Raw genomic sequence first — 24,656 nt, 5'->3', positions numbered from 1 at the left:
GCTCACTGGTTGTACCTACTATTGGAGGCGGTGATGGCGGAGATCATCGATTTGCTGAGCATGTGCTTCGGCTTCGGGCTGCCCGTGGCTGCCCGTTCCTACTCACCATTGCTCTTCTTTGCTCATCTAATATGCCGAATGCTACCTATCTCTCACTCGCCCATACCTGCCCATATCTTCCCATTCGGCATGCCTTGTAAGTGTAAGATCCTGGAACTTACTATGGTTAGATCACCCAAGCGGACAACGTCAGACACACAGGCTAGGCACGTGATAAGTAGGTTGGGCTTTAGGTTAGAATGTCTTTATGTCCCTAACTGACCTATAGCTAGGTGTTATATAAAGTATATTAATCACCCCTCGATCTCTCTCCAACAAGCAATAAGGGTTTGAATATTGGCGGTAATACTATACCAACGATATAAATCTAATTATAGAGAGCTTTAGTAATGTCCTTATAAGTAAAGATACGAGTTATACATGCTTTAAAATAGCCAATAATATGCGAGTATTTGAGAAGAATAATTACCGTGTTCGACCCAGCGGCTAGTATAACCCGCTACTGCGTGGCCGATTCTTTATCGTACGTCAGTCTAACGGTGCCAACCCGGGGAGGCTATCTTTATAGATTGCGTACCTTGATGCCAAGCGGCAGCGACGCGCTTTCCCCGATCAGGCACGCTATACTAGATGCAGTAATTCGCCGTCATCGCAGAATACGTAGTACTGAAGAAGGTGGATGAAGGGCTCATAAGCTCTAGGAAGCGAAGCGGTAGGTATGAGCGATGATCTGTGTGTTTTTGTGTGCAGCTGAGCGGGGCGGAGTGAGGTGAGAGGTCGGTAGGGGAGAGCACTTGACTAGGCCTCTGCCTCGACAAGAACAATCAATAGGTTTTCGTCCTTTCTCTTCGGGCTGATTCCTATGTCATGCTTCAAGCAACGTCGCAGCCCTCTGGTCTACAGTATCTCAAGCCCGGCATTGCTGACCCGGCCCGTGCGTTTTGTTGGTCTATCAAGTTGCTTACGTAACCCCTTTTCACGCGGAGATCATCAACTTCCTATCCTCGAGCTCGTCCGAGATCCGTTGAGCGTCAACTCACCTCTCCTTCCCATTCAAGCTACGGCTCCGTGCGACCCTTGGACGTATAATCCCAAACTCGAGCGCGTGGCTGCACTTTGGTAATCCTCGTGAGAAGTCTCGTACCGCGCTCTTCCTTTTGTCGAGACTCCTCCCCCACACGAAAATGGCTTCGAACGGGGCAGCCTCCCACTCCACCGCGGAACTCTACGAATCCGGGTTAACGATTCCATCCGACTCAGAGAACTACTCGGCAAACCCTGACATCTCTTCCTCCTCCTCAGATTCACCTCTCATTCTCTACAGGCCGTCCACAACGTTCTGGAGCATTCTTCGTGGTGCGGCGATCAACCTGGTTCTCCCTTTTGTGAACGGCTTGATGCTAGGATTTGGTGAGCTGTTTGCTCACGAAGCGGCGTTCAGGCTGGGGTGGTCTGGGACGAAGGTATGAAAGTTTTTGAATCAGCCATGAGTTGGGCTCTCCTCATTAACTATTCATCCCCTTAGATCTTCCCTACGTATCGACGATCCAGCCCAGTCGCAGCAGGACCCGGATTATAGAGCTGGGCCTGCTTCGGAAACTCTTGTGAGATTGAAAACGGGGATGGCGGCTCATGGAAATAGCCCAAGAGGACGGTAATAGACAGCTAAACCAGGCTTGTGCATGGACTGCGAGTATCACGGTTATCTTCTTTCCCGCATTTCACATGGAACGCACCTGGAGTGAGGTTTCCATGTATGTACATAGACCCCAGCGGGCAGCATTGAGAAATTTGCTTGATGGCGTTCGGCGAACAAAATTCAAAACACATCCTGGAGTCAATGGATACACTAAAGTAGTTCCATCGTAGTCTCAGCAAGAACTGTCCCTCGTCGCTCGCGATTGTCGAATTTGAGTTGCCGATTCATGGCCGCCGACCGCCCGGCAAAAATCCGGTCTTGGCACAAAAAAAGTGTATCCATTCCGGAGCCGCTGCTTTCAAACTGCCCATCGCCGTCCCTCAGTCGCTGCCAGTCACAATGCTGGGAGGACCTGGCTTAACAGGGCGAATTGCCCGGCAGCAATACGCTGCTTTCACAAAGCCAAGTCGATCGGTCCGTTGCGACCTCTCCACGAGCCCTAGAATTCAGTTCTGACTTGAGCAGATGTCCTCGTTTCGCCCGCAGGTATCAAGACTCCCTGTTCGGCCCGGCAAGACTCTCAGCGGAAGTACGATATGGAGGCAGCCCGTACCCTCTATCTCAGGAGCTGCCATCAGATTTAATTCAACCTCCTCTCCGCCGCCCCCCGCGCCGACCGGCGAAGTCTCACCCGAAGTACAACCGTCAAATGATTTCGACATCGATCTTTCGAATATTGATATCACAAGTATTCCCGAAAGGATTGGATACCTGAAGGAATTGGGATTAGACTGGGGTTGGGGTCCGTCCTCAATGGTCCAATTCGTGATTGAACACATCCACATATGGTCTGGACTGCCTTGGGTAGGGAGTATGGTCGCGACTGGTTTCCTGTTCCGCTTTGCCATGATGCCTCTTTTCTTCCGTGCCGCAGATGCGGGGACAAAGATATCTAACACGAGAGACCTTACGTCTCCCATCCGGGAGAAAATGGTCCGCTTCTCACGAGAAGGCAACCATACCGAGGCGATGAAGTATAGAGCGGAGTTGAGTAAGATTCATAAAGATCATGACATCAAACCCATGCGCGCGTTTATCCCGATGTTCGCTCAACTCCCCGTTGGTATTGGATGTTACCGCGTCATTTCAGGCATGGCACATCTGCCCGTTCCTGGGTTGACTGCGGAGAGCTTCGCGTGGATCACAGATCTCACAGTGTCCGATCCGTACTTTATCCTTCCTTTGGCAGCGTCTGTTTTTTTGCACCTGAGTCTCAAAGTAAGATCCGACTTCCCGGCCCCATTCTCCTCTTGCTAACCCCCGTGTAGAAAGGAGGCGAATTTGGAAACGTGGATCCGTCAACGGCGGGATTGCAGAAAATCTTGCGGTACGCTATGCCCGCGATAACTTTCGTGTTCTGCGCGTTCTTCCCCGCTGCACTGCAGCTATACTTTGCCAGCACCGGGCTATTCGCCTGTGGACAGGCCTTCATGCTCAGCAATATCGGCTTCCGGAAATTCGCCGGAATCTCCATTCCCGGCAGGTACCTTGAGTCCGAGACTGTTACCGCGGATCCTACCGAATCAGGGAAGACTTCGTCGCTCCGCACGCTCGCCGCCGCCCTCGAGGCCGAACGCACGAAGCAGATTGGGGGAGCAGCAGCAAGTATCAGGCAGGGAAAATTATCCCACGCGGAGCAGATCAGCTTCATCGACCGCGCCCTCCGATCCGCCAAGGACACCAAGGATACGATTTTCCGCCAGACAACAGAGAAGATCCAGGAGATGACCGGAAACCAGGCCCCAAAGAACGCAGACGGGACGCCCGCGGCGCCGCCCCGGCTCAGCGAGAAGGACCGCAAGCTGGCAGAGGACTACGAGCGGCGCCGTAAGGAGGAAGACGAGTGGAAGCGGGAGGAACGGAACTATGCGCGCAGAGAGGCGTATCTGCAGGCTTTGGAGAGGGAAAGGGAGAAGGCTCGTGCGTCGTCCAAGAGCAATAAGCCGAAGCGCAGGTGATGGCTGTCTCTGCATTGGGCATTGTATTATAGGCGTTGGTTACACCGTGTTTTATTAGAAATAATCTCTTCAAGTATATGTTTGGATAAAAGCTACAATCCAGAGCCGAACCTGGTGTATTCGTCCATGCTGCGGTTCCACTCACGCAAAGGAATCAGCTCTGAATGCATTTACTCATTCATGCAAGTCTCTCTCTACATCTTGACTTTAACCGCAGTGATGGGCTGCGAGCCGAGAATACGCTCATATTCGTCATTCACTTCACCATGCTCCCCAGCTGCCGGGTCTCTTATGTCCCTACCAATATTCACTCACAGACACGCCAAGTAGAAGCTCGTCGCTCTCCATGCAGTACAGGAAACTCGAACTCCCATGGGGCACCGAATCATCGTCCTCAATGCTTCTCACGCCTTTCATCAGTGATTGATAACCCTGCTACTTTCCGTGATATGAACGCGAGGACCGCCCAAGGGAAAGACGCCTACCTCTTTCTACCTACGTAAGGGACAGCGCAGGAGCACTCACTATTTTCCGGATAAAAATCCCAGCTAACACAATGTCTACCGGCTAGATATTAACGGTCAACGTGAATACCAAGGACCGACAGAAAAGCAAAAGCCAACAAACCCGACCACATCCCAATCTTTAAGCTATACACGAACCCAGGCCCAGGACCCCAACCTCATGACCACGATAGACAGCGTCGTCATTCCCCTCCTCCATGCAATCGCGGTGCTCAGCCTTACTCAAATCCTCCGGCTGGGAGTCACATACATCGAGGGCATGATGCGGCGCCGGCGAGAGCAAATGTACATGGTCGAGGTGGAGGATCCGCATCTACATGGACGGGGGTTGAATGGACAAGGGGATTCGAGGGTGCGGGTTGGGTTTGTTTCATAATGCATCTGCGCTCCTGCTTGCATTGGGTTTCGTTCTCAGTTTCTAAGTGATTGGGTTGGAGGTATGGATATTGGGTCCCAGATGCATTCTGGTGGGTTCTGTGTTACTTCGCCCTGAGATATGGAGCTGAGGAAGTGATGATATTAAGAATACAAGGTCACAAGGCTAATAGAATCCAGCTACTTCTTCTCTCTATCCCTAGACTGAGATACGTAAAGCGCGAAATTGTAGACTTCGGGGTCTTTATGGGAAGGAATGTTCCCAAGTCGGTTTCCTGTAATGTTAAGCGCCTACGAGTGTGGATCATTGATCTGGAGGGCGAACTTGTTTGGTACTTTTGAACTATGTAGAGAAGGTCGACCAGAAGAGGTTAGAAGAGGCAGCAGAACGCAGCAGAAACCCTCTTTGGCAAGTAATTATGATACATGCGTGTAATATATGCCGGGAACGAGAGGTCGTCCTCGACCTTTTATTGCGCGAGCAGATCTCTCTCTCGTTGATTACTTGGATCTTTGTCGCGGCCGGTGAATTTCCTGAATGGTATCCTGAGATCAGAGGAGACGCAGCATTGAATGCATCGAGACATATCGTCGAACCACGGTATCTCTGTCGGAGATAATGACAGATGGGAGTCCCCAGTTGCCTAGTATCAGGCAATTAGGGCATAGTACCACCCCGTTCACCATGGGCATGGGTTTGGATTTCGTAGTTTATCTCAGTTTGGGGGTTTCAACCCGTAGTTTTCTTCAACAACAGTTAGCAGTCATGTCATGTTCCAGGACGTCTGTCGCCTGCTAGCTTAGTGGCGTGCCTGACATACCTGATCTATAGAGATGGGCCCCTCTATAATAATAAACGTGTAACAAGGGTACCACCACACCGTACGCTGGTCCTCGGAGGTACATACCAAGTTATCGAGTTTTAGCAAGGAGTGGGTCCATTATATTAAGGTCCAGTAGTTGCGACCCGGGATCATTGTCATTCGTTTGGTAAATTGATCCACAACCATCACCATGGCGTTGCGTTTTCCAGTATCGGGCATATCTAGAAATAGGCCGACGGAAAGCAGTCCATACGGAAGCCTTGTGTCGAGCATGTCATTCATTTTCCTGAAGAAACGACGTCACAGCGCGATTGTCACCGTTCCAATTCAAATCCGCCTGTCGTTGAGGTAAGTATAGCAAAACTTGAACGTGCGGGAGAATTCGTTGATGTATCCCGAATTCAATATGACGAATTGGGAAAGACCCACCATAATCCAGGGCTAACATAATCACCAGGGTCAACCACAGGAGAATCACTCCGGAGACTGTGCTGATGAGGGTTGGGCTGGAGGAGCACGGAATATATTTCCTCCGGGATGACCAATCAGGCAACAGTGACGTACTGCCCAGGTGCCCATGTTGCTCGATGCCAGAGTTTCCGAATAATCAGCTCCCATCATTCTACTTTGTTCCCCAACTGGCCCCTCTTTTCTCGTCATTCTAGATTGATTTGAAACTAAGCGATTACTTGCTTGAGCTTTCACCTCCGGCTTCTGAACAATACCATGAACCCCGCTGATCGAGATGAGGTTGTCTCACAATTCTGCGCCATGACTCGGGCCGGCCCTAACGAGGTAGGCTGCTCTTTAACACACGGAAACCTCACTAATGGACTGTAGGCGCAAGAATATCTAGTAGCAAACGGATGGGACCTCGAAGCTGCAGTGACGGAGTTCTATGCTGAGCAGGACGAAACTACCCACGAGGGAGGCCGCACTTTCGGCTCAACCGAGCCAGAAGGGAATCCTGCCCAATCCTCCTCATCTATACCCCAAGAATCGTCTACGTCACGCAAGCAGCCCCAGAAGAAGTTCGCAACTCTGGGAGACCTTACATCTGGTGCGGATGACGACGATGACGATGAGAACCAGGACTTCTTCGCGGGGGGTGAGAAATCCGGATTGGCTGTGCAAAATCCGGATGATCTAAGAAAGAAAATCATTGAAAAGGCAAAGAGGTACGCTGGTTCGTTTTGTTAATAGACAAGAGCTCACAGGTTTTCAGGTCCCAGATCCCTTCTTCCGATGACTCCGAACCGCGACGAAGCTATTTCACCGGTCCCGCTCGCACATTAGGTGGTGATGATACTCCTAGCAGGGTGATTGATGTTCCGAGTGCGCCCGCACAACCACAACTTCTTCCACGCGTACGAAGAACACTGCACTTCTGGGCGGACGGATTTTCTGTAGACGACGGCGACCTGTACCATTCCGACGATCCGCAAAACGCCGAAATTCTGAACAGCATACGGCAGGGCCGAGCCCCGCGCTCTATTATGAACGTACAGCAAGGCCAGGAAGTGGATGTGGAGATCAAGCAGCACGACGAAAAGTACGTTAGGCCCAAGCCTAAGTACAAACCCTTTGCTGGCCAGGGACAGCGGCTCGGAAGCCCGACACCTGGAGCTAGGACCCCTACTCCCTCGGAACCAATGCCTGCCGCCCCTTCTAGTGCCGAGTCGGTTAAACCCAATGTTGATGAATCGAGCCCCGTAGTCACTTTGCAGGTTCGGCTTGGGGACGGGACTCGTCTAACGTCCAGGTTTAACACCAGTCATACGATTGGTGATGTCTATGACTTTGTGTCTGCCGCCAGTGCTCAGAGCCAGACTCGCCCTTGGACCTTGTTAACAACATTCCCGAGCAAGGAGCTCTCCGACAAGGCGGCTGTCCTGGGTGAACTGCCCGAACTCAAGCGGGGAGGCGTTGTAGTGCAGAAGTGGCAATAATCTACATGTAGTTGTCTACACTGCGGCGCTACATGACAGTTCCACAGCCTCATTATGTTGAGCGAATGATGAACAGCCGGTTAGATAGTGCCGATAAATAATAATAAATCGGAACTTGATTCTCACCCAGTATTGATAGTCACTAGATGGCTCCTCCTATGCTCTTCAGAAATACTCTGATTGATAAGCAGCTCCGCGGGATGGCGCAGACGCAACACTGCGAGATCGGCTTTCCCCAACCTTTTCCCTTCGTCACTTCTCCCTCAACCTTCCTTTCAAGAACTCTCAAAATGCCTTTAGAGGGGGTCAAAAATATTATCCTGGTACGTCTGAATTCTCTAAAGACAGCCCTTCCCCGCCCAACACGCGCACGCAAAGCAAAAATTTCACAACCCCGCCACGCCTTATCGATAACACTCAAGGCACAACCCCCCTCTATACATCGCATATCAAACAGTGACAAGGGGAAGAGCAAAAAGTAAACTACTAATGATGACATACAGGTCCTCTCCGGCAAAGGCGGTGTCGGAAAATCCTCCGTAACCCTCCAACTCGCCCTCGCGCTCACCTTGCAAGGTAAATCCGTCGGTATCCTCGACATCGACCTGACGGGTCCTTCGATCCCGCGTCTTGTCGGGTTAGAGGGGGCAAAGATCACGCAGTCGCCGAGTGGATGGATTCCCGTCTCTGTGCACGATGCGCAACGTGTACCCGGTGATAGAACGGGAACTACGACAGACGGTAGTGATGGCGCCGGTGCCAGTACCAGTACCAGTACCAGTACCAGTGCCAGTAGGAGCCGGGGAAGTCTCCGCTGCATGTCGCTAGGCTTCCTCCTCCGCGACCGCGGCGACGCCGTAATCTGGCGCGGCCCGAAGAAAACAGCGATGATTCGGCAGTTTCTCACGGATGTGTACTGGGGCGAGACGGATGTGTTGCTTGTCGATACGCCGCCGGGGACGAGCGATGAGCATATCGCGCTTGCGGAGGAGTTGCTGAAGATATCTACAACAGAAACAGCACCGGCGGCTTCGCCTGCTACCCAGGGTTTGGGCGGCTTGCCGCGCCTTGCTGGAGCGGTGCTGGTGACGACCCCGCAGGCGATCGCGACATCGGATGTGCGGAAGGAGGTGAATTTCTGCGTCAAGACGAATATCCCCACATTGGGTGTGATTGAGAATATGTCTGGGTATACGTGTCCGTGCTGTGGGGAGGTGAGTAATTTGTTTTCGAGTGGTGGCGGGGAGGTTATGGCGCAGGAGATGGGGATTAGGTTTTTGGGGAGGGTGCCGGTTGATGTGCAGTTTGGGGCGCTGGTTGAGGGAAAGTTTGAGGAGGGTGCGGAAAGCGACGAGGAGGAGGAAGATGGGGATAAGATGGAGGAGGATACAGTGGATGAGCGGCCTTTGGTGGAGAGGTATCGGGATTGTTGGTCTTATGGGCGGTTTGAGGAGTTTGCGAGGACGTTAGTTGGAGACATCGCAGGGTGATGAGATTAAAAGTTTGGTTTCGGTTATGACTAGATATGATGTATAGCATGGCATTTACGGCGATACCTTGGATAGACAGGAATTATCATTTTCATAGATTCGTTATGTTCATTAAGTCGGCAATTTGTGGTTCATGAAGAGGAGCACGGCAGCATAATGAAAGGTAGATGGCAGGCATGTACGTATATTGGGTATTTCATCGATTGAAGAAGGGCAGAAGAGGTCCATAATGTATCACGCAGTCTGCTCAGTCTGTCGCCCGAGCATAGCCCGCAGCCGCATCTCGGCTGTCTGTCGTTCGGATGCACTGCAATCGTTCCATGCAGCTAGTTTCAACCAGCGGAAAAGTGACTGCACGTCGGATGATTTGGCCGGCTCTGACCAACGCTTAGTTATCCCCGGCCTTTGGGGCGGTTGATCGGGGAGAGGATGGGTGGTCAACAAGCAGTCATGGGCTTGAGCGTCGAGGAGAATCTCCGACACAAGAGCCGGGGTTAGGATGGTTTGCACGCGGTCGTCGACATCTACTTCGGTCGAGGTTCCCAGCAATGCTCGCCCAGCGGCTTTGGGTTTGGAGGCAAACTCGCGGGTTGTAGGTAGAGATTCTATGCCGGATTGGTTTAGTGCTGTGTGGCTTGATGGGCTGTCGGCGTCGAAGTTCCGAGATGGAGCAGAGATGGGAGGAAGAAGGGCATCGAAGAAGGTGTAGTTTGAGAACAGGGTATGCTCCCGTCCGTCGCCAGCGTTGTTGTCATCATCGTAGATGACAACGTTGTCGCCAGAGTACCCTTCATGGTCCGAGTTGGCTTCCTCGACAGGTAGCAGCCCACCAGGAGGAGCACGAATCTCGCCGAGGGGAGCAATGTGGCTACCATACTCGTTCGCAAGGCTGAGCTTGCTACGGCCGCAGATTTCTCCGATCGAGTTGAGCGTGCTGCGGATGTCTGGATCAATAGCCCGAAGAATGCCGTCTATACTGAACTCCTCGTCGGACGGCAGCTCGGGCACCCGTCGCTGCGGGTTCGAGGCCCCAGTGAAAAGAAATGACCGCCGTGTAGGCATCTTGGAAGTCCCGGACTTATCATCAGGACCTCCAGAGTAGGACCTGACCAGAACAGGCTGCGATGCTAAGCTTGAAGACCGGCCGCTGCCAGCACTGTGGGCTGCTTGGCGGGTCTTCCAAGACAAGGGTTTGGAATTGCCGTTGAGGTGGCGTAACGCAGTCGTGCGATAAGCCCGAGTAGTCTCATCTAGACCTGTTTCGTAGCGACAGGGGTTCGCCTGCTGGGAAGAGGAACTGGCAGTCTCGGGGGTGGGAGAGAAAGCTGAAGAAGGAGGGTGCTGCGACCACCCCCGGCGAGGGGACGAGGAGGATGGTCGCAACGCATCAAGGTGGGAGGACAGCCTGTCCGACGGCGTCGGATCCATTTCAGACAACGGAGCACACAGCGACAGAACAGCCAGCCACTATCAGGATGGTGCGGCAGATGTTGCGTCTGGAGCTCCAGCAAGAGCGTCTTCCAGCTCCTCAGCGACACAGGGAAAGACACGGATGAACACGACAACAACCACCACCGGCGCAGAAACCCCGCTTCTCGTCTAGCAGGAGGGGAAGAGGTCTGTTCGACAGCAGACACGTAGGTTTGCTGGGACGCATTGCATGGAGCAACACAGACAGTGCAGGGGATCAGGCGGAGTTGGACAGCCTGGCGTGCGTCGGATAAGCATCATCGGCTGTTGTCCATGGCGCCTGATTGATGGCCGTCGGAAGGATGCAGATGAGACGCTCGATGCGCTGGCATTCCTCCTTTTCTGGAGAAATTTCCCAGAGACCCTCACGAGCTCTTGTTCGTTAGCGCGGAAACTCCGTCTTCTCGCCGCCATCCAGCGATCCAGAACTCCAGACCGATACTTCGAAAGGTTCGGTTCCACACTTTCCTTCTATGCTTCAATCGAACTCGAAACAGCACCTTCTTGCGTCTCAACACCTCTACATGCAGATACTTCTATCTCTTCGCCACCTGTTCGACCGTCTGGCGCAATAACCGCCAGAATGAATCGATTTCGCGTATGCATGCCCAATGTTTCCCCTCCCACCCCCCCGATTGGTCTCCAGCAGTGCCAGACTGACCTTGATCTGAATCCTTCTGTCAATGCAGTTTGGCGATTCTGACGAATCCTCCTCCGACCTGGACGATGATACGTCCGGCCTTCCGTTCCCTGAGCCTCTGTCTCGCGCTTCCTTCCTCTCCCCGGACTTCGATCCGGCGACCTACCTCTCCTCACTCACCAATCGGCACCAGAGTCTCGAAGACCTGCGGCAGGAACTGCGGGAGCTGGATCAATTGCTCAGTCGGCAGCTCTTGGACCTGGTCAATGAGAACTACCAGGATTTTCTCTCTCTTGGAGGTGCGCTGCGGGGTGGGGAGGAGAAAGTCGAACAAGTCCGTGTCGGCCTCCTTGCCTTCCACAGGGACGTCCAGTCGATCCGGGATAAGGTCGAAACAAGGCAGATGGAGTTTGAGCAATTACTGAATGAGAAGAAGCGTCTTCGCGCGGATGCGAATATCGGGCGGGCGTTGTTAGATTTCGCTGACCGCGTCGAGGAGATGGAGAAGAGATTAATGATTGGAGAACACAATGCGCGAGACGCCGCAGACGATTCTGAGTCGGAATCGGATTTCCTCGAAAGTGATGAGGAAGAGGAGACCGATGATGACGGTCAACTCGACGAAAACACAACCCCTCTCGTCTCGCTCAAGCGACTTGAGCATCATATTCATAAATACGTCTACCTGACAAGGCTGTCATCCCGGATCGGTGACGACCACCCGTTTTTACTCGCGCAACGGCCGGGAATGTCGAAAATCCGCTCGGCGTTGCTCTTGGATCTCAAGAAAGCGCTGGAGCAAGCGAAGCAGGCAGGAGAGAGACGGGATAACAAAACGCTGGCCGTTTTGCGTCTCTACGAATTCATGGGAGAGGACACGAGTGCTGTGTCTGCGCTGAAGAACCTGACAATATGAATAGACTTTGTTTGACCGTGTTCGCATAGCGTCGGCGTTGAAAATATGTTTGAATCAATACCATTATTGTACACCAGATCCTTATAAAACATGCTCTATACATCAGAAATCGGGAGGCTAATTTACACACCGCTCAACGCGGCAGTCTCTGGGGAACTCTCCGAAGTGAACTCTCCATTCAAACTGAAACCGGGGCCGTTGGTCGAGCTCAACACCTATAGTCAATGAGTAAAGCTTCGACAATGTCACATTCGGTTGACTCACCACTTCGTAGATTTCCTTAGTAATCCGATCATTAAGACCAGCAGCGTCCTTCTTCACTTGATCAATGGTAGCACGGAGGTTGTCCCGCAGCTGCTCCGGGGAAAACGCCAATTGCCCGATAGGAAGTCGAATCACCGCGTCACGCTCTCTGTATACTGTACCGCCGCGAAGCATCTCCACACGATTGGCCACATCCTCGACCACTGTGCCAGTTTTGACACTAGGCATCAAGCCTCTGGGACCGAGAATCCTGCCCAGCCCAGCCTTGTTCATCGCGTCCAAACTGTCAGGATGACAGATGCATCGGTCGAACTCAATCCGCCCTTCCTTGACAGCATCAAAGACCTCCTGTTCTCCCACAAGCACTGCTCCTGCTGCGCGGGCTTCCTTCTCAATTCTTGAGCCGGGGGGACATATCACGCAAATTCGGGATTCTGTCTGCACGGAATGGGGAAATCGGAGCATATTGCGGATAACAGGACCATCTCGCTTAGACTTCAATCGAATGTGAATTTCGTATTTTGAAGTTGTGGGTTCGCGGCCGACCTCAAACGCGCGAAGGTACCTGCCATTTGAGGGTTAGAAAAATCGCAGGTTTCGGGCTCTTCGTCTAATACCTCATCGCATCGCAGAGCGCAAACTGCTCCATCTGTGTCAAGTCTACCTGTTGGAACTCCCGAGGACCTTTTTTTTTCTTTGTAGTGGCCTTCTCCTTGCTCTTCTTGCCCCGTGCCTGTGGATTGCTTGAGGCTTTGCCCCGGACCTGCTGATAGCTGAAGAGAATAGGAGCCGCCATTGACCCTTGTCGGAGCGGCGGCCGACATATTGATAGCACCGACCGTGTCCCAGTGGGAATGAGCGAATTTAGTGAGGACATGTTCGATGCCCAGCGTGAGATGTGGTTGTCCTTCCCCTCGAGGGATCAACAATTATTGTTTCTGAAGCTTTGCGCTGGCTGGAGATGACAGGGAAAAACATAATTCCAGCCGTCTCTTTTTTTGACTCACCGCCCCATCAAAGCCCCTCCATCAACTGCGGAGTCAGTCCCCCAAAGAAATTGTTTGAAGAGCACATCAAGATGTCTCAATTCCAGTTGACTTTGGCTACGAAGGCCAATCAAGCGGCTCTGCTACCTATCCTTCTTGTAGCAACGTCTGTGAATGAAGCCCGGCCCAGCCCAATCATCGCCATCAATTTCGAGGATGCAGCCGCCCTCCCGCAAGGCGACAAGGCGATTGTCGAGTTTATCGGTGCCAGTGGCGTACCTGTATACGGGGTTCAAGATGCGTTCCAAGAGATACGCACGACCTTCCCTTTCCTGAACAGTAAAGAGGAGAAATTGGTAAGGTACTCGCCCGCTGATAATGTAGAGAAGCACTAACACTACGCCAGGAGAACCAATGGCTCTCTGACCTGGAGTCTTTCACCTCTCTCGATTTTAAAGCTATCGACCCGAAGCTTCAGCAGCTCAACAACCACCTGATTCTGCGGTCTTTCGTCGTCGGATACTCCCTCTCCACGGCCGACATTGCCCTCTGGGGTGCCCTCCGAGGAAACCGCATTGCTATTGGTGCCATTCGGAAAGGAGCGTTGGTCAACTTGACTCGTTGGTTCACTTTCTTGGAAGACCTTTGCCCGTGGGCTGTTGCGGCACTCGAGGCTCTAAACGCCTCGGCGAAGGAGAAGAAGGCAGCCAAGGCGAAGGAAGGTGCTAGTTACGACATCGCACTTCTGAACACCGATAAGGGAGTTGTTACTCGGTTCCCTCCCGAGCCTTCTGGGTATCTGCATATTGGCCACGCCAAGGCCGCTCTCCTCAACGATTACTTTGCCCACGAGAAGTACAAGGGAACGTTGTTGGTTCGCTTCGATGATACCAACCCTACGAACGAGAAGCAAGAGTTCCAGGATGCCATCATAGAAGATCTCGCCCTCATGGGCATTAAACCCGACAAGACCAGTTTTACCAGCGACTATTTTGACGAGCTCTACGAATACGGCCTTAAAATCATCAAAGATGGAAATGCCTACGCGGATGACACTGACAAAGAGACCATGGCTTCTCAAAGAATGAACGGAGAACCCAGCAAGCGCCGTGACGCGTCGGTGGAGGAGAACTTGGCTCGATTTGAGGAGATGAAGAAGGGTACCGAGGAGGGCTTGCGCTGGTGCATTAGGGCCAAGATGTCTGTTGATAACCCTAACAAGGCGATGCGTGACCCCGTCATCTACCGCTGCAATCCTGCGCCTCACCATCGCACTGGCAACAAGTGGAAAATGTATCCCACCTATGATTTCTGCTGCCCTATTGTCGATTCCATGGAAGGCGTGACACACGCACTCAGAACCATTGAATACCGTGACCGCAACCCTCAGTACCAGTGGTTCCTGGACACGCTTAAGCTTCGTAATGTTCAGATTTGGGATTTCGCGCGGATGAACTTTATCCGCACTCTACTCTCCAAGCGGAAGCTTACTAAATGTGTTGAGCAGGGCGTCGTCTGGGGCTGGGATGACCCGCGCTTCCCGACCATCCGCGGAATCAGACGGAGAGGCATGACCATTCCTGCTCTGCGCGAGTTCATTCTCAAGCAAGGTCCGAGCAGGAACATTGTCAACCTTGACTGGACGCTCTTCTGGGCAACCAACAAGAAGTACATCGACCCAGTTGCTCCCCGCCACACCGCTGTTCTTAAAAACGGCTTAGTTAAGGCTGCAATCAAGGGTGGGCCCACAGAGCCATACACGCTCGACAAGCCAAAGCACAACAAGAACGCCGATGTCGGTATCAAGAAGGTTACCTACAGTAGCTCAATCCTCTTCGACCAGGAGGATGCAAAGAGCTTCAAGCAGGACGAGGAAATCACGTTGATGAACTGGGGAAACGCTTTCGTCCGTAAGATTGTGACTGACGCCTCTGGCACCGTTACCGGGCTAGAGTTGGACCTTAACGAACAGGGCGACTTTAAGAAGACCGAGAAGAAGGTTACGTGGCTGTCCGCCGACCAGGAGCTCGTTGACGTGGAGTTGGTTGACTTCGACTACCTCCTCAACAAGGACTCTCTGCAGGAGGATGACCAGCTTGAGGATGTTTTGAACCCCAAGACCGAGTTCCGTGAGAGTGCCGTGGCGGACAGCAATGTTGCTGACCTAAAGGAAGGAGATATTATCCAGTTCGAGCGCAAGGGATACTACCGTCTCGACCAGCCGTCCGCGCCGGGCAAACCTGCTGTGCTGTTCAACATCCCATCGGGCAAGACCGGCAAATAGATGAGCATTGGCTTGGATTGATATATGAGATATGTCAGACATGAAGACACCTAGAATCTAGCGTGAAGAGATGTACATAGAAGCCGGAATGCTCAAGAAAGTTATTTCATCTGTCGTCCCAAAGAACCTCCGTCCGACCAGCCAATTGAACGCAGGCCCAGGCGAGCTGTCAAGCGATCTGCTCGACGGCCTTCCCATCCTCCTCGTGAGTGCATGCTGAATTCTTGGAGTCAGCAAAGTCAATTAAAAACATGAGCCACGTGGGTGTCAGGACGACGTTCCCATCCTCCTCGAGAGTGCGTGCTGAACTCTTGGAGTCAGCGAAGTCAATTTAAAAACACGAGCCACGTGGGCGTCAGGACGCTTCCCGTTTCGTGCCTTTCCCAACCAACAACCACGTTCTCAATCGACTCCATCAAGCAAGAATCAACGGCTCAATCAACATGGCACTTATAAATACCGCGAAAAGAACGAGAACCTTGGAGGCTCGCCAATTGTCGTTCGGCTGATAAATAGAAGCAAGGCGTGATGTTGTTCTTGAATTCTGTCGCTCTCTGCGCACTGGCTCTGTCCGGCATCGCATCCGCTCGGAATGTCCCGATCAAAAAGACGATAACCGGTCACATCGACCCCTCGGAGGTCTTCTCATTCGTCTACGTGCCTTTCGAAGTGGAACTCGGCACAACCTCCATCTACGTCCTGCAAAACTACTCTGCGAAGGGCAGCGGAAATGCCCTGGACCTGGGAATCTTCGACCAGCGCGGCCAAACTCTCGACGCCTACCGCGGCTGGAGTGGCGGATTCCGCAATAACTTCACCATCACTCCTTCATGGGCGACACCGGGGTACAACGCCGGTCCCGTCGAGCCCGGTACCTGGAACGTCGTTCTAGGTCCCTACACCTCGGTCCCGGAGGGAATCGACTGGCAGCTCGAGATCGAAATGGGGTTTGACCCTGTCGACTCGTACTTCGCAGTCGACTCTGCAACGATGAACTTCGACTCCCTCTGCAACGGGCGCTGTACAGAGGATGGACAGTGGCTCCGCGGCGATCTGCACATCCATACAGTCTACTCGGACGGCCGCTACACGCCCGACGAGCAGATCGAAATCGCGCTGAAGCAAGACCTCGACTTCATGTTCTTCTCCGACCACAACACTGACTCGAGCAACAACATCATGGGCTCCTTCCAGGACATCGCCCCGGACTTGCTCATCGGCCGCGGAATCGAAGTCACCACGCGGGCCGGGCACTTTCAAGCCCTCGGCCTGGACCCCGACCAGCTCGTCGAATGGCGCTACGCGGACGACGAAAGCTACACAGCAGCCGCGAAGGAAATCCATCGACGGGGCGGCTTCGTATCCATCAACCACCCCTTCGCCTCGTGTCCGGCCTGCAACTGGGTCTTCGACAACTGGGAGCACAACGACGCGATTGAAGTCTGGAACGCGGCATGGGATGCTGAGGACGAGCGTGCCGTGGAGAAATGGCAGGAGCTACTTGTGAAGGGGAAATTCACGACCGCCATTGGCGGAAGTGACTCGCATTCCCCGCCTTCGCTGAATGGGATCCCGACGACGGTCGTGCGCAGCCGTGGCAAGTCGCAGGCTGCTATTGTCGAGGGGATGAAAGCCGGCCATGCATACATCGTCCGTGGTCCCGGGATGGAGATTTCTTTCAAGGTCGTCCTCCCTTCTCTCCTGAAACTGAACACCGCCGAAATTGGCGATAAGGTCAAGGCTTCAACTATCGGTGCGACGGCTGTACTTTCGACCAAGGGGTTCGCCGGTCAAAAGGCATGCCTTGTGACGGATCGGGGGTATGTCTACAACACGACTGTGAAGGGCGATGGGACGGTCAAGCGGTTTGTGCCTATCGGCTCGAAGTTCGTCAGGGTGGAGGTGCGGAATAGTACTGATGATGCGATGTTGGGGATGACCAATCCGGTTTGGTTTGTCTGATCTCACTGGTATCTGCCTGTTGAATAACGTATAATTCACTACGATATAGACAGTAGTATGGAAATCATGCTTGTCAGCAGTGACTACGTTTCTGAGGTAGTGAAGTGTTCTCAATGCGTGCCCTATAAGTACCCCCTCCAGCCCAGTGGAGACCAAGTTCTCTATCCACCCGAACAGTCTCTATTTCCAACCACCCTGCCACGAAAGACTCCATCTTTTAATCTTTCAGAACCAGGCTAGCCGCTCGATGGGAAGCAACGTGCCGGAATGCCATGCATCAGCAGGGGGATCGAAGACCACGACCATCACATTGGATTCAGTTATCGCGTCACTCGCCTACCCATGCTCCCAGAGAAGAACCTTCCCAGGGGATTGATCGCATTTGATGAAGTGGAAAACTTCACGGGACCTGAAGTCGACTTCTTCGCTGAGCTGCGCAGCCACCTCCAACGGGATGAGGGAAGTGCCTTTTTGCGCGTGGGATGAAGAAGAGAACCTTGAAGCGGCTTCCACTCGTCGCTTTCAAGGCAGTGCGTCAGTACATTGGCAGAGTCACTGAAATTATGTCCACACATCTGGCATTCGGCAACGTCTCTTATTCCATGCTAATATGGTGGTGTCGACAGTGAATGCGCCAACTGCAAGTGATGGTGTGAGGAAGATTTGTTCCGCAGTGTCGCCCAGTCTCGCTGGTGCTTATCTAGCATGCATTTGGGCACTGCTCTTCAACCGCTTGAATACTCCTGTGGTAAAGACGATGCGCACTTCGCGAAGGGCCGAGATTTGACTAAAAATTGAACAATGGCGTCTACGGCGCTATGCAAGGCATGACGGATCCCGAATACAGGTTCGGCATTCATAGCTGGCTTTCTACGATGCCCCTCCAATTTTCTCGGAGACCCTGGCCAGAAGGTCGAGTCGGGCTGTTCACCAGAAAGTGCAAGTCCTTCTGGGCTGGCGTGTATGTGGAGGACAGGAATGATGCGATCTTGACTACTATGTGGTTGGGGCTAGAAGGAGCTGCTCTCGGGTTTGCAGTATTCCACGGGGCTGCCCCTTTTTCGTGGAGTGGTAAAATTGCGATAACTTGCCCGGCGAGCCGTGGAATGGAGGAGATGAGGCGGCTGACAGGAGATTTGGTGTTGTGCTTATAGAAGCGCTTGAGGCTGCTGATGCCGAATATCCACCTGACAGAATGTTGTCATCCTCAATGGCGGTGGGGGTTCCCCTTTGTCTTCTAGTCTTTTCGTCCTGCCGATACTCATATTCAAGCCAGAGGCAAGATCAAAGCCTGAATGGTTACGCCCAACTTCACCCAACAGAAAAGACCAGGGACTTTCTCCGTGACTTCTTCAAGGTCCTTTCTCCTGACGGACAGGAACACCTGGTGGATGACATTTCTGAGTGTGCAAACAATGAGCAGCTTCGGCAGCTGGTTCGAAGTATTAAAACTGGTTTATTGATTCCTTTCAAAGCACAGGGTGGCAAACCACGTATTAATATTACTCTGTCCCCAGTCCCTGGACAGACGCAGGCGCTTAAGAAAAGCGTAGAGGAAGTCAAGCGCCTCCATCTCCGGGGTTTGTTTCCTGGGCAGCGGCTGTCTGCAATCCCGGCAAACTATACACGTTGTGGTGCAGCGTTTGTCAGGAGAACAGAGAGAACAGGTAACCTGCTCTGCTAACTGGATATACCCTGATGGACCTACCACGACAATTGATCCCAAAGTCGAGTCAATGGAATCGCCCAACAGTAAGTCTTCCGTATCTTGGGTCGAACAAACCAATGTCTGATGACTGGATTGTATAGATATTCAATCTGCTTTGGATCAAACCTTCCACGACATGGGGAAAAATCGGAAGAATTGCCAAAAGGACGTCGCTCCAATCCCTCCAAAGCGTCCCGAACATTTCTAAGAAAGAAAACAGATCGAACTGCCGGAGGACGACACAGAGAAAGCTGTGGCCATGAAATACACCGCAAAGGGGATTGACGCGAAACTTGACGATATTTAAGGCAAACGACGGACATTGAGGAAGGAGGATGTCCGATACCCAGCGTGTTGAAGACTTGTTGATTCTTCATAGTTATTATCTGCTCCACTTTATCTTGTTCCAAGGGTTCCAAGGTTGTCATCCAAGGTTCCTTTCTTCTAGCTCCTTCGTCAATCTTCTTAGCTTCAGGAACAACTTCATAGAACTTCGCCATAGTAAAGCTTTCCGAGACTCATGAATACCGGCGTGAAGAAAGGCGTCGATACTTGCCATTCAAGATAGTTGTCAGCTGGCCGCGATGAAGCGCGAAGACGAGGCGGGCTGAAAAAGCAAATGCAACGAAAGGCTTGGCCAAACGGCCAGCACAATAAATCCGATCAGCGCCCCCAGCAGCTGAGCTCGACTCGACTCCCTTTTCAACAATGTCTTTGAGATGCCCCCCACCGCTGGATCGTGGCTCCGTACGGTCGCCCTCTCGCTCTGCGCGACCCTCGTCGAGGCCAAATACCCCTTCTCGTCAGAAGGCCCCAAAGCGACGCTCCGCAATGAGACCTCCGTCTCCTTCGACCCGCTCGGCGTGGCCGCCGTGCTGGGGAACCCGCGCGCCGACGCAAGCGCGGCGAAGCTCTACGTGCAGTTTGATAAGGACACTTTCCACTGGCCGCACATGAGCATGGTCGGGGGCACGCTGCCCGCGATCCAGATGCTCGTCGAGTACGTGACCTCGGGTCTGCCCTCGCAGTCGCTCTCGGCGCCCATCAAGATGTGTGCCAAATACACCACGATGATCCCCGTGCGCTCCAACTTTGTCTTCAGGGAGCTGCCTCTGGATTTCACGAACGTCTGGATGACCCATTTGATTTCCTTCCGCTCCGGCGCCGTGAACCCGGGGAACGACTTTATGATCATCTACGTCGACTCCAACCCCAAGTCCGCGGACGACCTCAAGAAGCTGGCTGCGGCCAAGCGCGCGCGGCTGCAACTCGACCCGGGCCCGGGATGGTGGATGGCCGGCCGACTAACGCTGTACGTGCTCATCCTCGTGAACGGCGCCATGATCCTAGCCGCCATGCTCATCGGCATCCTCGCCGCCGACATCTGGGCGTTCACCCTCTTCTTCCTCTACGGCAGCCACTGGATCGCCTCGGCCCTCATCACCTTCCTCCCCATGGTCCAGGTCTCGACCCCGCGGATCGACGAGGACAAATCGCCGCGGTACGCCGCCTACGAGCGGCCCGAGGGCGGCACCGTCATCTTCAAAGGCCCCAAGGAGAACATGGAGGCCTGGGCCCGGACAACCTGGAAGTACGAGCCGACACTCCTCCGCACCCTCCTGCACTGGGCATACATGACGACGGGCGCGCTGGCCGCCTTCGCCTCGATCGCCTGCATGGTCAACATGCACGGGTACCTGCAGCTCGCGTTCCTGGCGGTCCTGGTCTACGCGACGCTCGCGGAGATCCTGGCCACCAAGATCTCGCGGTGGCTGCAGACCAAGGCGATGGGGGACGTCCCGCACGCGCTGCTGCTCAACAACGAGAAACGCACGCAGGGGATCATCTCCGCGACTATCCAGATCAGTCCGATCTGTCGGCTTGAGGGGTTCGATTGGATCGCCATGGGCCTCCTCCCGCCTTTGCCGGCGTTCACGGCGATGCAGGTCGTTCTAGGTGAGATTAACGCGTTCCAGCGGGGGCTTGAGGAGTCGGGGGCTCTTCCGCGCACCGCGGAGGAGAAGGATGCGCTAAGGGCTGAGATGGAGAAGTTCTATGAACGGTACCGGGGGAGAGCGGCCGAGGAGGCTGAACGGGGCAAGGAGACTGAGACGGCGAGGATTGGGGCGCGTCTGGCGACGGGTGGGCTGGCGGCGCGGTTGGTCGAGCAGATGCGGTATGCTGTGGAGAAGTGGATTGAGCGGGTTGAGGAGGAGAATGCCACGGTGAAGGCGAAGGCGTCGTAGAAATGCGGCCGGAAGACTGAATATGAAATAGACTACATATGGTGGAATAATAACTATATCTCTTAAGAGAGATTAAACCTTAAGTTTTAGGATGGCCAGGCTGTCCTTATCGTCTCGATGCCTACGGCTTGGTAGAACGTAATAATCAAGTCAATTCGAGATTACGAAAGGCTAATAAGGGTAATCTTCAAATCTAAAGTTCCCATATCGTTCCCGCCGAATTGTCAAAGCCATATCCCTTGGAGCTTGTAGCGCCAATATGTTGCAGTAGCGGCGGGACCACAGCCCAGCGTGTCCACTAACAGGACGAAGGCAAGCTAGAACGCCGGTCGCAGAGAGGGAGAATCTACGGAAATGGAGATGCCGTGAGATATTCACCATGTCTGGCTCTCCGCTCGTCTGAGAGAGATTTGACACGGGGCGTAACTTTTGCTGAGGTGAAGTGATCCAGCACTCCACCAAAGCTTCGGTCCAGACTCCCCAAGGGAGCTTCCGCTGTGGTTCTGCCGTGGTCCAATCAGCGTGCGGCTCTAGTCACGATGCTGTTTGCGCATTGTACAAGTTGGATCCTGGGCGACACTCGGTCCTGGAAGCCACCAACGATTGAGAGCAGTTTCCCCAATGCGGGTCTGGAATATTCTTAGACGGAGTGGGGAAGGAGACGCCAGCTTCACAGGGATTCATGCTGGGCCGCCGAATACTGTCTCTTTGCAGATCTGAGTAGCCAAATGGCTCACTTCTTTGAGCGAAGAGCCGGCCAAAGACCCTGGCCAGAGAGCTTCGGGTTCGGGGGTGCTTCTTCGGGCGCAGATCGAGGCCTCTGCCATGCTAGGGCTTCGTTGGGTGCCTCCCGACGAGTCCGAATTTGGAAGATGATGGAGATCAAATGAGGACGGAAGAATCGCAGAATACGAGGCTGGCATTCTTGGACGTTCTCGGCATCAGCTTTGGGAGTCATCACGTCACTATAAAAGACTTCCATTCCCCCCGTCACTTATTATTATGTCGGTTGAAGTCACAGTCTCCTCTCAAACTCCAGAGCATCTCTCGACTTAGACCGGTGTAATCGAGCTCAAGGAAAAAGGGGAAATGGCTCGAACCTGGAAAACCCGCCTCTTCGCAGCAACAAGCCTGGACGGCTCCATCGCCCGTAAAAACAACGATATCGCCTGGCTGACCGACCCGCCCAAGAACCAGAAGCCGCGCCATATCCCCGCCACGGTTCCCTCGGCGAAAAAGACACCCACGTTCGAGGAACACATGGCGGAGGTCGATTTCATCGTCATGGGCCGCGGGACCTTCGACGTGTGTCGCTCCTTCGAGCAGTGGCCGTATCCGCGGGAGAAGGCGTTGCTTGTGCTCAGTCGGACGCTTACTGCGGTTCCCGAGGGGAGTCCCGTTTCCGGGAGGGTTGTGGGGTCTGTTGAGGAGGTGAGACGGATTTTGGATGCGGAGGGGGCGAGGATGGTCTATGTGGATGGGGGGGAGACGGTAAGGGAGTTTTTGAGCAGGGGGTGGGTGGATGAGATGGTTCTGACACATGCGCCGGTTTTGTTGAAGGGGGATGGAGGGGGCAGGTCGTTGTTTGGGGATGGGCTGGATCTTCCAGAGGATGTGCGCTGGACGCTTCTTGGGGTGGATGTTATCGAGGATGGGATGGTCACGGCTTATTATACTCGTTCATTTTCGGAATGATCTATCAGTCCTGGCCTTTCTAGCTAGCGGCTGCATTGCGGTTTGGGATTCTCCGTCTCGCAACTGCTAGGACGTGGTCTGCGTTCCCTAGGATATGGGGATCCTCTGCGAAGCGAAGAACGACGTCAACCCACTTCTCATATGCATCGCCCGGCAAATCACCCAATTTCGAAGAGAGCCCGCCGCCCAGGAACCCCTCACATGCGACTTGTCTCTCCAGCTGTAACTCGGGAACCTTAGCAAAGAATGCATTCACCTCGCTAGGGTGCGTGTGATACGAATAAGAAAGCGTATTTCGAGTATACTTCCCCTCGGCGAGATAGCCTGCGTAGAACGAGTCGTACTCTCTCGCGAGACGCGCTGGGTCCCGCTGCGCGATATCGCGCAGATGAGCGTACCGAAGCACAAATGCGGCGAGGATGAACCCACCGGGCTTGACGGCCGCCGCACAGGCTGAGAGAACATCCAGCCGCTCACTTTCCTCGAGGAGGTGGTAGAAGGGACCCTGGCAGAGGATGAGATCGTACTTCTGTTCCTGGAAGATTACCGGGTTAGAGCGGATGTCTCGCGCGTCGGCTTGGATGATGTCGGTGAGGCTGATGCTCTCTTCTTTGGCGATTGACCGGGCGATGTCGAGCTCTGCTTCTGATATGTCTACGAGAGTGACAGAGTGGCCGAGCTTTGCTAGCTTGGTTGCTGGGTTGATTAGTCGGTTTCGCATGAGAATGCACACTAGGTGTGCTCACCATAGCGACCGGTTCCGCCACCTAGATCGAGGATTTCGAGGGGTTTGTTGCCGTCCAGGTATTGGGTGATGATTCTCCAAGAGATTGAAAATTCAAGTCGACAGGCGATGAGACGGTCGTGCTCCAGGGCAGCGTTTTCGTTGTACCATTTTGCGACTGATGCGGTCTCCGTCATCTTTCGGCGATGCTCACGGAGAGTCGATACTGATGCAAGTGAAACGAGGACTCAGACACCTTTAAATATGAAGGTGAGGAAGGCGAATTCAGCGCCCGACGCCCTGCCAGGAAATGCCTCAAAAATCGCTCATACTGGTTGTTCACCTGAAGTCGTATCGGATTCCGCGCCATTCCGGTTCCAGATGGCCTGTCTTCTCGCATTATTGAACTTCTCGGTGTGGCCTCTTGTGAGACGTCGTGTCCTTGGTCGGAATCGTTCCCGATGGCTAACGAGGCCGTCATGTAGTTACGGTAGGGTGGACGTCCTGTGCAAGTGGAAAAGCAATCCAAGCTTGACTCAGATCCCCTCTCACCCGGAATGTGTTCGTCGCTCGACTGCCAGCAGCCCGGGTCCTCATTGACGTTTAAAGCATTCAACAGACAATAGAGCCACCGGTTAAAAAGATCGGCTTCCGATCCCGAATAATGCGGGGGCCCGAAATTGGATTGACGCCTCTCCAACTCCTCATATCCCTGATTGGACACAATGCCAATATGTCGATGAACTTCCCTGCAAGGGTTGGGATACTCCGGGATTTCTCCAGAATGGCCCGAAGGTCCAAGATCAAGCTATGCCAACAACTTCAGTGATCGGCGACTAGACGCTGCTCGAGCAACTCAAGGTGCAATTCGGAGTTCCTCCC

At 53.5% G+C, this 24,656-nt stretch overlaps 16 protein-coding genes across 16 annotated transcripts; 10 read left to right on the top strand and 6 right to left on the bottom strand.

Annotated features, from left to right (window-relative positions):
• The first annotated feature begins 1,072 nt into the window (after positions 1-1,072).
• Positions 1,073-1,922, top strand: BJX67DRAFT_363767 (TOM13-domain-containing protein). Its single transcript, XM_071030116.1, has 2 exons — positions 1,073-1,523; positions 1,586-1,922. Exons 1-2 carry the CDS (start codon positions 1,245-1,247, stop codon positions 1,637-1,639), a joined length of 333 nt encoding a protein of 110 aa, XP_070882505.1. The 5' UTR covers positions 1,073-1,244; the 3' UTR covers positions 1,640-1,922.
• Positions 1,923-2,072: 150 nt separating this feature from the next.
• On the top strand, positions 2,073-3,903 carry BJX67DRAFT_363765 (membrane insertase OXA1). The gene is made up of 3 exons (XM_071030115.1): positions 2,073-2,173; positions 2,225-2,977; positions 3,028-3,903. Exons 1-3 carry the CDS (start codon positions 2,099-2,101, stop codon positions 3,715-3,717), a joined length of 1,518 nt encoding a protein of 505 aa, XP_070882504.1. The 5' UTR covers positions 2,073-2,098; the 3' UTR covers positions 3,718-3,903.
• Positions 3,904-4,930: 1,027 nt separating this feature from the next.
• BJX67DRAFT_363764 (uncharacterized protein) lies at positions 4,931-5,916 on the top strand. Its single transcript, XM_071030114.1, has 2 exons — positions 4,931-5,361; positions 5,438-5,916. The coding sequence occupies exons 1-2, from the start codon at positions 5,236-5,238 to the stop codon at positions 5,540-5,542; spliced, it is 231 nt and encodes a 76-aa protein (XP_070882502.1). The 5' UTR covers positions 4,931-5,235; the 3' UTR covers positions 5,543-5,916.
• Positions 5,523-5,902, bottom strand: BJX67DRAFT_260879 (uncharacterized protein). The gene is made up of 2 exons (XM_071026333.1): positions 5,870-5,902; positions 5,523-5,777 (listed from the first exon to the last, which is right to left on the bottom strand). Exon 2 carries the CDS (start codon positions 5,720-5,722, stop codon positions 5,558-5,560), a length of 165 nt encoding a protein of 54 aa, XP_070882503.1. The 5' UTR covers positions 5,723-5,777; positions 5,870-5,902; the 3' UTR covers positions 5,523-5,557.
• Positions 5,917-6,041: 125 nt separating the features above from the next.
• BJX67DRAFT_363762 (protein phosphatase regulator SHP1) lies at positions 6,042-7,617 on the top strand. Its single transcript, XM_071030113.1, has 3 exons — positions 6,042-6,235; positions 6,281-6,618; positions 6,666-7,617. The coding sequence occupies exons 1-3, from the start codon at positions 6,167-6,169 to the stop codon at positions 7,387-7,389; spliced, it is 1,131 nt and encodes a 376-aa protein (XP_070882501.1). The 5' UTR covers positions 6,042-6,166; the 3' UTR covers positions 7,390-7,617.
• A 62-nt stretch (positions 7,618-7,679) lies between these two features.
• BJX67DRAFT_384676 (Mrp/NBP35 family ATP-binding protein) lies at positions 7,680-8,879 on the top strand (the record flags this gene model as incomplete). Its single annotated transcript, XM_071033703.1, has 2 exons — positions 7,680-7,712; positions 7,893-8,879. The coding sequence occupies 2 exons, from the start codon at positions 7,680-7,682 to the stop codon at positions 8,877-8,879; spliced, it is 1,020 nt and encodes a 339-aa protein (XP_070882500.1).
• Positions 8,880-8,975: 96 nt separating this feature from the next.
• BJX67DRAFT_260862 (uncharacterized protein) lies at positions 8,976-10,423 on the bottom strand. Its single transcript, XM_071026332.1, has one exon. The coding sequence runs from the start codon at positions 10,305-10,307 to the stop codon at positions 9,114-9,116; it is 1,194 nt and encodes a 397-aa protein (XP_070882499.1). The 5' UTR covers positions 10,308-10,423; the 3' UTR covers positions 8,976-9,113.
• A 509-nt stretch (positions 10,424-10,932) lies between these two features.
• Positions 10,933-11,905, top strand: BJX67DRAFT_374557 (COG2 family protein; the record flags this gene model as incomplete). The annotated part of the gene is made up of 2 exons (XM_071031567.1): positions 10,933-10,947; positions 11,039-11,905. The coding sequence occupies 2 exons, from the start codon at positions 10,933-10,935 to the stop codon at positions 11,903-11,905; spliced, it is 882 nt and encodes a 293-aa protein (XP_070882498.1).
• A 61-nt stretch (positions 11,906-11,966) lies between these two features.
• BJX67DRAFT_260805 (mitochondrial 54S ribosomal protein uL1m) lies at positions 11,967-13,119 on the bottom strand. Its single transcript, XM_071026331.1, has 3 exons — positions 12,787-13,119; positions 12,170-12,734; positions 11,967-12,120 (listed from the first exon to the last, which is right to left on the bottom strand). Exons 1-3 carry the CDS (start codon positions 13,044-13,046, stop codon positions 12,028-12,030), a joined length of 918 nt encoding a protein of 305 aa, XP_070882497.1. The 5' UTR covers positions 13,047-13,119; the 3' UTR covers positions 11,967-12,027.
• Positions 13,120-13,207: 88 nt separating this feature from the next.
• BJX67DRAFT_260789 (glutamate--tRNA ligase GUS1) lies at positions 13,208-15,703 on the top strand. Its single transcript, XM_071026329.1, has 2 exons — positions 13,208-13,511; positions 13,562-15,703. The coding sequence occupies exons 1-2, from the start codon at positions 13,248-13,250 to the stop codon at positions 15,437-15,439; spliced, it is 2,142 nt and encodes a 713-aa protein (XP_070882496.1). The 5' UTR covers positions 13,208-13,247; the 3' UTR covers positions 15,440-15,703.
• Positions 15,674-17,516, top strand: BJX67DRAFT_260793 (PHP domain protein). Its single transcript, XM_071026330.1, has 2 exons — positions 15,674-15,699; positions 15,761-17,516. Exon 2 carries the CDS (start codon positions 15,968-15,970, stop codon positions 17,399-17,401), a length of 1,434 nt encoding a protein of 477 aa, XP_070882495.1. The 5' UTR covers positions 15,674-15,699; positions 15,761-15,967; the 3' UTR covers positions 17,402-17,516.
• Positions 17,517-18,985: 1,469 nt separating this feature from the next.
• BJX67DRAFT_260776 (uncharacterized protein) lies at positions 18,986-19,719 on the bottom strand. The gene has a single exon (XM_071026327.1). The coding sequence runs from the start codon at positions 19,607-19,609 to the stop codon at positions 19,106-19,108; it is 504 nt and encodes a 167-aa protein (XP_070882494.1). The 5' UTR covers positions 19,610-19,719; the 3' UTR covers positions 18,986-19,105.
• BJX67DRAFT_260777 (uncharacterized protein) lies at positions 19,720-21,524 on the top strand. The gene has a single exon (XM_071026328.1). The coding sequence runs from the start codon at positions 19,829-19,831 to the stop codon at positions 21,353-21,355; it is 1,527 nt and encodes a 508-aa protein (XP_070882493.1). The 5' UTR covers positions 19,720-19,828; the 3' UTR covers positions 21,356-21,524.
• BJX67DRAFT_363749 (uncharacterized protein) lies at positions 21,525-21,743 on the bottom strand (the record flags this gene model as incomplete). Its single annotated transcript, XM_071030112.1, has 1 exon — positions 21,525-21,743. The coding sequence occupies exon 1, from the start codon at positions 21,734-21,736 to the stop codon at positions 21,527-21,529; it is 210 nt and encodes a 69-aa protein (XP_070882492.1). The 5' UTR covers positions 21,737-21,743.
• Positions 21,744-22,444: 701 nt separating this feature from the next.
• On the top strand, positions 22,445-23,050 carry BJX67DRAFT_384669 (dihydrofolate reductase family protein; the record flags this gene model as incomplete). Its single annotated transcript, XM_071033702.1, has 1 exon — positions 22,445-23,050. The coding sequence occupies one exon, from the start codon at positions 22,445-22,447 to the stop codon at positions 23,048-23,050; it is 606 nt and encodes a 201-aa protein (XP_070882491.1).
• A 23-nt stretch (positions 23,051-23,073) lies between these two features.
• On the bottom strand, positions 23,074-23,971 carry BJX67DRAFT_384668 (class I SAM-dependent methyltransferase; the record flags this gene model as incomplete). The annotated part of the gene is made up of 3 exons (XM_071033701.1): positions 23,074-23,116; positions 23,185-23,746; positions 23,797-23,971. The coding sequence occupies 3 exons, from the start codon at positions 23,969-23,971 to the stop codon at positions 23,074-23,076; spliced, it is 780 nt and encodes a 259-aa protein (XP_070882490.1).
• Positions 23,972-24,656: the final 685 nt, after the last annotated feature.

This window comes from Aspergillus lucknowensis (assembly GCF_044049455.1).
Source record: "Aspergillus lucknowensis strain CBS 449.75 chromosome Unknown BJX67scaffold_51, whole genome shotgun sequence".
NCBI classification, from domain to species: domain Eukaryota; kingdom Fungi; phylum Ascomycota; class Eurotiomycetes; order Eurotiales; family Aspergillaceae; genus Aspergillus; species Aspergillus lucknowensis.
Note: the sequence above shows the minus strand (reverse complement) of the source record. Positions and strands in the feature narration are given on the sequence as shown.

Bases quoted from the DNA above. Each gene is read 5' to 3' on its own strand.
- BJX67DRAFT_363767 (XM_071030116.1), top strand. From the start codon at position 1,245: ATGGCTTCGAACGGGGCAGCCTCCCACTCCACCGCGGAACTCTACGAA. The intron at 1,524-1,585 runs GTATGAAAGTTT...TCATCCCCTTAG, and splicing joins TGGGGTGGTCTGGGACGAAG to ATCTTCCCTACGTATCGACG.
- BJX67DRAFT_363765 (XM_071030115.1), top strand. From the start codon at position 2,099: ATGCTGGGAGGACCTGGCTTAACAGGGCGAATTGCCCGGCAGCAATAC. The intron at 2,174-2,224 runs GTCCGTTGCGAC...TGACTTGAGCAG, and splicing joins TCACAAAGCCAAGTCGATCG to ATGTCCTCGTTTCGCCCGCA. The intron at 2,978-3,027 runs GTAAGATCCGAC...ACCCCCGTGTAG, and splicing joins TTTTGCACCTGAGTCTCAAA to AAAGGAGGCGAATTTGGAAA.
- BJX67DRAFT_363764 (XM_071030114.1), top strand. From the start codon at position 5,236: ATGACAGATGGGAGTCCCCAGTTGCCTAGTATCAGGCAATTAGGGCAT. The intron at 5,362-5,437 runs CTTCAACAACAG...TGCCTGACATAC, and splicing joins GGGTTTCAACCCGTAGTTTT to CTGATCTATAGAGATGGGCC.
- BJX67DRAFT_260879 (XM_071026333.1), bottom strand. From the start codon at position 5,722: ATGAATGACATGCTCGACACAAGGCTTCCGTATGGACTGCTTTCCGTC.
- BJX67DRAFT_363762 (XM_071030113.1), top strand. From the start codon at position 6,167: ATGAACCCCGCTGATCGAGATGAGGTTGTCTCACAATTCTGCGCCATG. The intron at 6,236-6,280 runs GTAGGCTGCTCT...AATGGACTGTAG, and splicing joins CTCGGGCCGGCCCTAACGAG to GCGCAAGAATATCTAGTAGC. The intron at 6,619-6,665 runs GTACGCTGGTTC...ACAGGTTTTCAG, and splicing joins ATCATTGAAAAGGCAAAGAG to GTCCCAGATCCCTTCTTCCG.
- BJX67DRAFT_260862 (XM_071026332.1), bottom strand. From the start codon at position 10,307: ATGGATCCGACGCCGTCGGACAGGCTGTCCTCCCACCTTGATGCGTTG.
- BJX67DRAFT_260805 (XM_071026331.1), bottom strand. From the start codon at position 13,046: ATGTCCTCACTAAATTCGCTCATTCCCACTGGGACACGGTCGGTGCTA. The intron at 12,735-12,786 runs GTATTAGACGAA...CTCAAATGGCAG, and splicing joins GCGCTCTGCGATGCGATGAG to GTACCTTCGCGCGTTTGAGG. The intron at 12,121-12,169 runs GTGAGTCAACCG...CATTGACTATAG, and splicing joins CTAAGGAAATCTACGAAGTG to GTGTTGAGCTCGACCAACGG.
- BJX67DRAFT_260789 (XM_071026329.1), top strand. From the start codon at position 13,248: ATGTCTCAATTCCAGTTGACTTTGGCTACGAAGGCCAATCAAGCGGCT. The intron at 13,512-13,561 runs GTAAGGTACTCG...ACACTACGCCAG, and splicing joins ACAGTAAAGAGGAGAAATTG to GAGAACCAATGGCTCTCTGA.
- BJX67DRAFT_260793 (XM_071026330.1), top strand. From the start codon at position 15,968: ATGTTGTTCTTGAATTCTGTCGCTCTCTGCGCACTGGCTCTGTCCGGC.
- BJX67DRAFT_260776 (XM_071026327.1), bottom strand. From the start codon at position 19,609: ATGGCGAAGTTCTATGAAGTTGTTCCTGAAGCTAAGAAGATTGACGAA.
- BJX67DRAFT_260777 (XM_071026328.1), top strand. From the start codon at position 19,829: ATGCCCCCCACCGCTGGATCGTGGCTCCGTACGGTCGCCCTCTCGCTC.